The following is a 12,138-nucleotide window of genomic DNA, read 5'->3' on the forward strand; positions in this document are numbered from 1 at the left end:
AATGCGGGTAGTTGAGATGTCTATCCGCGGTAGTAGTTGTCCTCTGCCCCTGTCTTGTCTGCGTCAGTCTGACTATCCTCAGTCGTAGATCTTAGATCTTTCTGTGGATAGGATAAAGTGAATCTTGGGTTATCCTTCAGTGCTTTGCAATGTTCTAGTGCTTCCGTCTTCCTCGACTCTCTACCGTCGAATCTGGTGGGTGGCGACGCTATCTTGATAAGGCGCGTCTCTTGACTGTCCACGTGTGATATCATATGTTGATATTCTCAGCCGCATGTCCTCCACGTGTGTCTTTGTGGACACGTGGCGGAAGATGAAATGTGTACCTACATAACTAACAGTTTTACGAATTCGGCTAAGAAACCGTTTCTCATGATGTCACATGCCTCTTAACACCAACGGTTGTAACCCGATAGATTCAAACAGCCCTTTACAGAAGTCAGAACACGGATTTGTTCAAGAACTTTCATTATGGACCAATCTTCTTGAACTTTCAATGCATAAGAAGGAGCGGAGAAATATCAAGACCGATTTCAATTAATCAGAATTCTTGAACCAATATGTTCCAAACGATAGAAAAGATTAATAATCAAATCTAAACCGAAACATTTTGATATGTTCTGTATCGCGCTTAGATAACGCCACAAGGAAGGGAATGTGAATATTAGCCAGAGGAATATTCTGATCTTGGCTTAACTAGTTGGGGATCAATTCAAAGCAGTACAGTACTCCTCGTCCAAACAGACACTATTCCGTTTGTGTTTGAATCCAAAATTCTAACGGGTTAACATATGAGAAAGACGGTTCGCTAACATATCCGATTATACACAAAATGTCTCTGCGAATCGGGAGAGCGACTCAGTCATCTTTAAAAATTTCATAAACATCTTTTGATTTCCAACCCTCAGTTTGTCTTCACCCGTCAGTGATTTCTAGTTTTTATCCATCTCTCTAATTACTATCCTGGTGATCAGTGATTGTTTAGTTAGGAGTCAGTTCTTTTCGTATCCTAACAGCTTGTGTTTTTTCTACTCCGTTCAGGGTTTTTTCTGACCAATCTTTTTCGACTTTTCTTTTAGAGTCCAACTGCATCGTTTTCAGTTTATTGTTTTTTCTACTCCGTTCAGTGCTTTGCTTTTGCAGGGTTAATAATTCACTGTGCTTTCTCTTAAAAAGTGCTTTTCCCACCATTGTTGTGTATTGATACAGTATTGGTTGAACCAGGTTTCTTCCATTTATTATCTTCAAAAGTCCTAACTATATTTAAGCCTAGTTTGGTATTGTTGTGAGTTTTACAAAAGTGATTTTCTGTTGCGCTGTGTTATGTGTTGCTGTGATGTGCTTTAAAAATAAAGTAGTCAGACGTTTGGTAAACTATAATATGTAGTGTTGTGGAACCAACAAACTGTAAATTTTATTTGGTAAATTATTATGTTGAAGTGCTTATAATGTGGCTAATGACGAAAATAGACATGGTTTAAAAATTCTTTTTAAATTACATCTATTAATAATAAAAAAGAAATTATTTTGAATATTATTTAAATAAAGATAAAAAATAATAATAATTCATATTCATATTTTAATCATTTAATATATTTTTTTTTAATTTTGTTTTAATTTTTAATTGTTACCTTTAAATACTATTATTATTATTATTGTTGTTGTTGTAATTATTATTTTATAACAAAAAATAATAAAATTTGATTAGTGAAATAATTGTACATAAATAAATATTTAAGGGTAGGTTTTGTCTTTTTAATATAAGAACAAGGTTAAAATAGAGAATCAATTAATTAAAATTGAGTGGATCCACAGCTTCTGCTTTTACTGCTTTTAAAAGCTACTCCTGGGTAGCTTTTAAAAGCTGGCCTAAAACAGTAGTGCTTTTGGAGAAAAGCGCTTTGAGAAAAGTTTACCAAACGCTATTTTTCTACAAAGTTTGTTACAAGTTGGTTACAAAGTGCTTTTATAGGAAAAAAAATCAATCCCAAACGGGGCTTCAGTCTTCTCTGCTTTTTGCTTTTAGTGTGCCTGATAGTATGGTGCACTAAGTCAAGATCTTTTACCTGGCTGGTTTGAACTCCCAGCTCTTCTCTTGTACGGGATAAATTTGGTCATTGCAGCTTATTAACTTCTCTACCAGCTTTTATTTCTGCAGGCACAGCTTCTCTGGTGGCTCTCTCAACTTTTCATCTGCCCCTTCCAACCCCTCTGCCTTGTCCCCTCGCCTCCTTCAGTTCAGTAATGAGAAATACTATTGCAACTACATTCATCACCAAATTTCAGTCGTTGAACTTTCTGGCAGTGTTTCATCAATGTTTAGAGATAGATATGGTCAGTCAAGTAAATGAACTCAACCACATCTCGAACTCTCCTCAACGTCCATTACACTATTTTGTGTCAGTCAACTCGCTCACTTTAAAGAATTATTAGAGAATATTACTATTTTTGCTCACTGTGCCGTGTTTAGTGGGGAAACTTCTTGAAATCTGGTTGAGAAAAAGACTTATCAGAAGAAAAGTCATGGTTTGGTACACAAGAGAAATTGAAACTTGTCTGAAATCCATTATTAACTTGTGCAACTCAAGTCACTTTCAATCTCAAATGGAAAAACCCACCTCACTGTTGATCAAGTAATGACAGAAAATATGCAATCAAAACTTTCACTACAACCCCCTCTGGTTATCAACTCAGAAGACAGAAAAAGAGCAAAGAAAATAGTACCTTCATGATAATTGGAAAGATTTACTCCAAAAAATTCTTCAAAGCCGAAACAATAAGAAGAGAGATTAAAATCTACTGGCAGCTGAACTATGAACCAGGCACAATCCTAACGGTGCGGCTACGATGTGGTCGGGCCACATACTTCAAGTATGTGGCTCCTCTTTAAATGATGACACGTATGATAAAGTAGGAAAAAAATTTGAAAAATTGTTTTATTACCTAACTGTTTATCCTTTTTCTTTTTCCAACTTCCTACTTTTTCTTAAAAAGTGGAGCAGTTACGGGGATTTAGAGGGGGCGGGTTTTTTGGTTAAATAGGTGTCAGAAAATAAAGAGGGGCCACATACAAAATATATGTGACCCGAACACATCGTAGCCGGGGAGCAATCCTAATAGGAAGACCAGCGGAAGAAAACCGACTGATCCTAAGCTTCAACACTCAAAATGATGCAAAGAGAGCAAAAGAATCTTCACCTGAAAAGTTTCGCAAGTTTCTCCTTTTCTTCAAACTGTACCAGCCAGATATTGAACCCTCTCTTGTGGATTTGTCTCGTAAGGCATGGTGGGTTTGCATCCTCAACCTCCCTCCGGACAAATGGTATGACAGAATATTGTTGTTGATTGCAGAGCGCTTAAAGGTACCTGTACTTGAAATACAGTACCCAAAAGATACAAATTTCACACAAAAGACCCCAAGGGTTAAAGTAGTTTTCAGCGTCAACCAACCATTCCTTCCAGATCTTCCTATTGAATTACAAGAAGATGGTCTCATCACTGTGAAATTCTACTATGTTGGTTTACCACATATATGTGAAGTCTTCAGGATCATCAACCATCCTGCCATCCCATGCTACCTGGATGAAACTGAAAGTGCATCGACTGCTTCCATTGACTCGTCTTCAGCCTCAGAATCTAGCAGATGCAACATTTCGTTCACGCCAAAGGCATCTCCAGTTAGCTCGCCTGACAATAACTGCACACCAAGGAATAACTTAGATTATGAGCCTTCACCATCAAATTTTTCTCCAGTGATGTTCCAAGGCTCCTCGTCCAATGCTGCAGAATGCGAAGATGTGAAAACAAACACAGTGGTACTCATCCACAACACTCTCAAAAGATCTGTCAGTCCCTCAAGCTCATTTGGACCAGACCCTAAGCATAACAAAAACTCCCCTGAGATGTGGTCCCAACCACCTATCAATAGAAACTCTTCATTCAGCTTCAGATCCCAAACACCAACTCCCAAACAGTCTTTCCCCATTGATGGCTTCAATTTTTCTAATGATTTTGTGATAGAAGACTTCCCTGTCCCATCCCAAATCATTCACAATGGTCTCTCTCAACAGCAAACCTTCACTTTCATCCCAACCCCACCCCCTTTTTTTTTGTTGATGATCCCATTAAAAGCTACAGACCAAAAAAGACATCTTCCCCACCCCCAGATCCCCAAGTACAGGAAACAACCAACAAAAGCCAACAATATTGACTGGAAAAGCTTTGGAGACTCTGAATAATCTCATTGGCGAGCCTACAAATGTTCAACGACCCACCTCTCTCATGAAATTTTCCTTCACAACTTATCCTACGGCAGAGAAAGTGATAAGATGTCCGGTTAGTAACAAACCCAAAAAACCCACTGATAGGTCGACCTCATCAACTTCTAATACTCCTCTTGGTGTTCTAGTAACTGAACACGAAAACACCATGAGAAAGTAGGCTGAGCAACCCAAGATGAAAATAGGGTCTGCAAGTCTGGAGGATTTAAACCAAGTGGAATAAGAAGAGGAAGATGCACAAGAGAATGATGGAAGTGACCAAGGGAACACATACCATGAGAAAAATCAACAAAATGAAGAAGCAAAAATCCTTGTCACTAAAAGAGCGAGATATGTCATAGTTAAAAACTCCACAACAGACAAAGGAAAAGGAAAAATGAAGGAAGTAATGAAGAACTGCATTGTTCGAAAGAAGGAGGGAAGCACCGCCATCAGAATCAATGAAGCTAATGAGATGCTGAGGAAGAAAGGATCTGAAACCCCCACGGTAAACCCATCCCCCTACCGTATGCCTCATCAACTAATGATAATCCCGGCCATCCCACTCAAAACCCACCCTCCCCCAGCCAGAGAAATCCATAGAGTCACTGAAGAAGGTGTATGTATGCGGAGAAAAAGCTTAGTGGTGAAAAACATGACTTATAAGATGCAACAAGAACCCAAAGACCGTGCAAAGAATGAGCAGAAGGAGGTAACAAACAAGACCATCCAGGTAAATTCTCCAATCACTTTATATTTGATTATTGATAATCATAGTGTTCTCTCAATTCTTCATGTTTTCCTGTGAAAGTGTAGTTCTCTGCATGATTTGTTACTTAGGTTAGTCTTACAAAGTTACTTCTTAGTTTATTCAAAACTTTTTCTATGGGCTACATGTATTGAGTACATCTCTTCTGAAATATTGAACCTCAATATATTGAATGCAACAAACATATATACTACTCATCAGCCAAGTGTTACTCAGATAACTCAAAACATCACCACCTGCTTTACTCTTCTCAAACAAGCTCTCTCACCCCAAAATACGCTACACAACCATAAATTCTCACATAATTACAACCATCTATACCCACCTCACCATTACACCATGTCTCTAAACATTCTAGTCTGGAACTTCCAAGGACTAGGAAAACCATCTACCCAAAACCACCTAAAACAACTCATCAATGAACATGTCCCTGATATCTTATTCCTTCAAGAAACCAAAAATAAAGAACCCTTCCAAAAACTCAAATACCAAAACTTGGAAATAGTAGACCCCACAGGTGTTGTGGGAACTGCAGGAGGTTTGGCGCTCGCTTGGTCTGACAAAGTGTCCCTCTCTATTGTCAATAATATTTACAGCCAAATAGATGCCTTAGTTACGTGTAAGACTAGTGGAAACTTTTGGATGTTATCTGTAACCTATGGGTGCCTTTATCGTCTGAAAAACATACTAGTTGGGAGTACTTCCAAAAGGTTGCTAATAATATTGAAATACCATGGCTAGTTCTAGGAGACCTGAATTTTACTCTTAATGGAGAGGAAAAAAATGGGGGAAATGAGGTAGACCAAACAGAGAGCTTATTCTTCAACAACTTAATCAACAATGCTGATCTATTGGACCTAGGTTTCGTGGGCTACCCATTTACATGGTCCAACAAAAGAGACGAGAAAGAATTCATAGAAGCTAGATTGGATAGAGCCCTAGCCAATCCTAGATGGTTAAATATCTACCCAAGAGCCCTCGTTTATCACTTGTCCTCTCTAGGTTTGGACCATAGTATTATCTTCTTTAGAACCTCGCCCTGCTGGAAAGATGGAGCTAAACCCTTCAAATTTTTTGGAATTTACTTGGAAGAACCCTCTTGCTTCCAAGTCATAGAAGATGCTTGGTATTTTGATCCATGAGGCTCCACAGCCTTTCAATTAATGTCAAAACTCAAAAATGTGAAACACAACATAAAAATCTGGAATAGAGAATTCTTTGGAAACATTCAGCAAAACATCAAAAAGCTCAATCAAAACCTCACTCATGCCAAAAACAACCTTCACTTGCAAGATAACAACCCTAGGGTGATGAATATACAACAAAATCTGGAGAAATGGTATAGCTATGAAGAAGGATTATGGAAAACCAAAGCCACAGACAATAATTCGCATCTAGGAGATAAAAACACAGGGTATTTCCACTCTACAGCTACTTATAGGGCAAGAAAACTCAGAATAGAAACTATCCAAAAACTTGATGGCTCTTGGAGCAAAGATAGAGAGGATCTAGCTGATACTTTCCACCATCATTTTGCCACCATGGAGAAATCTGCAAACCATAACATTAGTGACCAAATCCTACATCTCATCCCCAAATACTTAAATGATTTGGATAATGAAAAATTGATGGCTATCCCTTCTGAGCTAGAAATTAAACTCATACTTTTTGATATGCACCTCAATAAATCCCCAGGCCCAGATGGATTCCCAGCTATTTTCTTCCAAAAATATTGGTCCCTTCTGAAGGATGAAGTCACAAAAATGGTCCAGGATTTCTTTTTCACAAAACACATCTTGAAAGAACTCAATTCTACTTTCATCACCCTCATTCCAAAGATTGAATCTTCTACCTTCCCTGAGGACTTCAGACGCATATCCCTGTGCAACACCATCTACAAAATAATCTCCAAACTTCTGGAGGGACGCATGAAACCTTTTCTGGATAAGCTTATTTCCCCTTTTCAATCTGCCTTTGTCCCTGGTAGATAAATAGCGGATAACATAATCATAGCTCACGAGATCATTCATACTATGAGAACTGAGAGGAAAAAAATAAAAGAAAAAAGGCTACATGGGCCTAAAAATAGATATGTCAAAAGCTTTTGATAGGGTGGAGTGGAATTTCCTCACCAGAATTATGGAACAAATGGGCTTCTGTAGAGATTGGATAAATCTCACTTACCAATGCATAGGAACAACCACTAGTGTTTTCCTTATTAATGGGTCCCCCACGGGTTTTTCAAACCCTCGAGGGGGCTCAGACAAGGAGACCCCCTGTCCCCATACCTTTTCATTATATGCATGGAAGCTCTCTCTAGAGTCTTGAAAGAAGCGGATAAACACAAACTTATTAGTGGGGTGAGCTTTGGGGATTCCTCTCCGTCGATTTACCATCTTCTTTTGCCGATGATTGCATCATTTTTGCTAAGGTTGGAAAGAAGGAGTGTAAAAATCTTGTTCACATCATGGATCTCTTAAGTACCGGTTCGGGCCAATTAATAAACTACGACAAATCTGGGATTTTTTTAGTAACTCGGTATCCAATGGGGAAATCAGAGACGTCCTAGAAATCCTAAAGGTGAAAAGAATCAAGTTGGACGACAAATATCTAGGAGTTCCCCTCTTCACCCACCAATCAAAAATCAAATGCTTCATTTCGATCCTAGAAAAATTAAAAGCCTGTCTCAAAGGTTGGAGTAGAAAACTCCTCTCTCCAGCCGGTCGAGGAGTTTGCATCAAGCATGTTGCTGATGCTATGGCAACTTATCAGATGACCTGCTTTATCATACCCAAAGACATAACAAAGAAAATAGATACTTTAAATAGAACTTTCTGGTGGGGCCATTCCCCGGACAATAATAGAGGATGGTGCCCAAAAGCGTGAATGTTGCTTGCGTCCTTCTAGAGAATTGAGGATTAGGTTTTAAACAATCCGAACAATTCAACTTAGCCATGATTACCAAAAAAACGTGGAGAATGTTACAAAACCAAGATTCCCTCACCTCTAAAGTTTTAAAGGAAAAATACTTCCCAAAATGTTCTCCCCTCACCCTGAAAAAAACCAAAAACAATTGCTCCTGGTTCTGGAAAGGATTATGGAAAGGCATTCAAATAATCCAAAAATAAGCGGTCTGGAAAGTAGGCGATGGTAAAGATATTCATCTGTGGTTGGATAACTGGATACCACTAAACTCCCCGAATATCATTGAAAGAAGAGATGTCAAACCCCTCATATCTAATACCCTCAAATTGGTTAGTGATGTCATGTCACTGTATGCTAAAAACTGGAATGAAAATTTCCTTAATTAAGTTCTCCACACACAATCGTGGAAAATGTTCTCTCTGTAGAATTGAACCAAGAGGAGACCATAAAAGACACCCTAATCTGTCTACACACTAGGAAATGCATGTTGAAGACTAAATCTATTTATGAGTATCTGATTAAAGCAATGTCAACCCTCCCAAGCCAAACTCCTTTCCCTCCTCATAATCCGATTTGGAAGAAAATTTGGTCTCTAGATGTCCTACCAAGAGTCCGTGTTTTTATCTGGAAATGTTACAGTAGCATCCTAGCAATTAGCAGTAAAATAGGAAGATGGGTTACAATAATTGAAATCTCTTGTACCCTATGTGGCCACCCAAATGAAACAGATATCCACACCCTCTTAGACTCCCCCTATAGTCGTGCTGTTTGGTTTGGAATGCATTGTAGGAAAGATAACAATCAACTCAATGTCCAACAGTGGATTGAGTCATGGATCTCCAACAATACTCCTAGCCATAACCTTGGAACACAATGGAACCAGCTTTATGCCCTTACGGCTTAGAACATCAGGAAAGCCAAGTGCTTAAAAATCTTCCAACAAAAGCTACAACCACCTGAAGTTACTATACACCTGGTACAAACCCACATCCAAACCAGAAATGTCAAACACAATGAACAATCCTACAATAGAACTCCCACTGTGGACCAACTAAGCTAGTTAAAAACCCTTCAACAAAGGACCCAATTAACTATACACTGTCACACCTGCTGGCAAGAACGTTCTCATTTTGCTATTGTACTAAATTTTATGACAGATGAACAAGGAGAAATCAAAGGGAGTTGGGCCTGCCTCTGCGCAGTGAGCTCGCTGAACCAAAGTGGAGCTGTGGGGATCCTTTAAGCTCTGAATTGGCTTCAACAAATCAAAAATAGGACCTGCAACATAGAGATAGCTGATAAAGAATTAATGAAGACAGTGAAGAAAAAATGGAGATTCCCGCAACAATCTACCAACATCCCCCTGTTTGATAACAATGTTGAACTATTTCCTACTTTAGACAATTAAATTGTAATCCCCTAAGGAAGGAATGGAAAACTAAACTCCAATCCATGGCCAATGTTTATGCCTCATCCTATGGTGATGAGAGTACCATTTCCCTTATTTTAGACTGTAATATGTTTGAACCAAAAAGGTTTCTCAGACTTCTCTGAGGAAATAGTTCTCTGAATCAAAGTTTGTTTCCAAGAAAGAAAAAAAACGGCTTAACATTACCCAAACTGTCCTGGATTAATATGGTTTGACAACATTTTACCTGGTTGCACATCAACTGATTGTATGTTTATTTAATTGTCTACCAATCTGTAATCGACTATTCTTTATAACATGAGATTAACAAAGAGAGTCGAATTAGATTGCAGACATTACAGTCAAACCATATGCAAAACCCGTGTGTGTGGTCAAACCAAAAGTACAATTTTAAGGTCCTGGTGTGCGTCTCTGGTTGTCGTTCTCTAATAATTTAATGAGAACTTACATACATTGTAGAGCATGTGTTGTGCACTCCAATCGCTACAACTGCCTATTGCTTTCAGTAAAGCACGGTAACAAAGATTATAAACGCAAACTTAAATGTTTTAAGATTGTTGAATAATTATCTTCGTTACCGATTCTCCAATAACACAACTCGTGTATTATCCACCGATCCGTTACATCTCTTTGTAACACGGTTTCCATCTATGTATTACGTTTCGTAATACCAACATCAAAACAAGAAAGAAGGATAGAAAATATGATCAATCACAAAGCTTAAACAAACTTACTTGGGTGTATTGAGGCGAGTAATATCTTTGCTTAAGACATTTGATTCCCTGTATATAATGATGTTACAGATTTAGCGGCATATGTCTCCAACATTCAACAATACCTCGATGTTTTTCGCAGCCCTTCGATAACACCGAACAACGAACGCGAATGGATGTAGCACAAACTCTTCTTTAACTCTTGAAGACACATGCAAACACTTGAATTTCTAGTACTAGTTTTATGACTCTAAAAAACACACTTGCAATGAGAAAATGAGTGGGGTTTATATAGGTTAGGTGACTCTTGGAGAAGTCCTTTCATGAAGAGTCACAACCCTTAGTGGAGAGTCACATCCCTTGGGATAGGACACTAATGACTCAAGTGCGTTGACACACCTATTCATATTTCTATTAAAAAATTCCAACACATTTAACGGTGAAATTAATTTTTATGGTAAACTATATTTATTTAGGGTTTATGTGGGTTAAAAACGTCAAGTTAATGGATAACTAATTTGATAACTAATTTGATATGTCAAATAAATGGATAAACCTAGTTTTGGAAAATGGAAAAATGGTTTATCGTACATCTTAAGTTGATCATAGAAGCTTGAATCGGTCGTTTTAATCTGGGACAAATTCTGAAGCTGAATTGTGTCTCGTCTCAACTTGAGAAGAATAACTCAAGCTAGTAAGAGAATGGATGAATTCCAACAACCAAAAAAGGTCTAGTTTTTTCATCAGATAGACAACACACACCTTCAAACACCAAATTCACAAAAAATAAATAAAATGAAAGTAAAATGTTGTATTAAAAAGAAAAGTGATATACAAAGACTAAACACATCCTCACATCAGATACATGTGAAGGACCGTCTCCCAACTAAAAAGAATATAATGTACATTAATGCCTTTAAATATATCATTATCAAAAAAACACAAAATAATAGTATGCTTGACGAGTAAACCAAGTTCATCAACATATTTACATCTCCTTCCAAATGCCTATCATTCCTCTCTTACCACAAATGCCATAAGATGGCAAAGATTATCTTCCTCCAAACATCTCTAAACCGGCCTCTGAGGTTATTCTGTTTTCAGGCTTTAAAGAAGCTTAGAACATCCACTGGACATACCCATAATACTGTAAAACCTACCCATAATACTATAAAACCTTTCATAAAATGACCCCATAATTCACACCAAAGTTCAACCTTCTCTTTCTCCACTAAAAATCTTTAAAATTTTTATTTTAGCATTTAAAATTCCTTAATTTAAAATTCCTTATAGAGAAGCTATCAACCTTCTCTTGAAGCTATTGTTGATAAAATATGTACAAATTTTATTTTTTTGAAAAAAAGTTGTAAAAGGGAAAGCTTAGTGCACTTAAAAGTTAATCCAGAAAAATATTCTGCTAAAAGGAAAAGAAAAGCTCAAGTTTTGAAAGTTAACAACCAAAGTTACAAAAACCAAGGAAAATCGTCCGCGAGCGCGTTGTGTGGAAGTGATAAGCACGTAAGTGCTACATTTTATACCCATATTTTAAAAAAAAATCGATATGACCAGCTGTGTAGCGGGTCTATTCTTTTTCTTATCATTTTACGACCAGCTGTGTAGCGGGTCTCTCTTTCTATCTATCTTATTATATGACCATCTGTGTATCGGGTCTTACTCTGTTTTGCTCGAGGACTAGCAAAATATAAGTGTGGGTGTGTTCATAAGCACGTAAGTGCTACATTTTATACCCATATTTATATTAACTAGGACTCGATATTTTGGCTAACTACATCATTTGAGTGCTTTTGTAGAAAGTACAAGCGAATCCAATCACCAGAACCATAAATGGATAGAGAGAGGCAAAATGACGCTTGCGACAAAAATGAACCTCAAATGTGGTGGCCTGGTATGTTTATATATCAGCACCACTCAAGCCCGACCCACTACTTATAAAAAGGAACAGTCTGTACTGCACAGTTCGTTTGGGGCCTTTCGTTTGTTATCATCCAAGAGAAGTGAGAGACTTCGAGCTAGTGCTCTACA

At 37.8% G+C, this 12,138-nt stretch overlaps 1 protein-coding gene across 1 annotated transcript; it reads left to right on the forward strand.

The window, feature by feature from the left end:
- Window positions 1-4,432: 4,432 nt before the first annotated feature.
- On the forward strand, window positions 4,433-9,397 carry LOC113361657. Its single transcript, XM_026604829.1, has 2 exons — window positions 4,433-4,992; window positions 9,111-9,397. The coding sequence occupies exons 1-2, from the start codon at window positions 4,657-4,659 to the stop codon at window positions 9,156-9,158; spliced, it is 384 nt and encodes a 127-aa protein (XP_026460614.1). The 5' UTR covers window positions 4,433-4,656; the 3' UTR covers window positions 9,159-9,397.
- The last annotated feature ends 2,741 nt before the right edge of the window (window positions 9,398-12,138 follow it).

Source organism: Papaver somniferum, chromosome 3, assembly GCF_003573695.1.
Source record: "Papaver somniferum cultivar HN1 chromosome 3, ASM357369v1, whole genome shotgun sequence".
In the NCBI taxonomy this organism is placed as follows: Eukaryota; Viridiplantae; Streptophyta; class Magnoliopsida; order Ranunculales; family Papaveraceae; genus Papaver; species Papaver somniferum.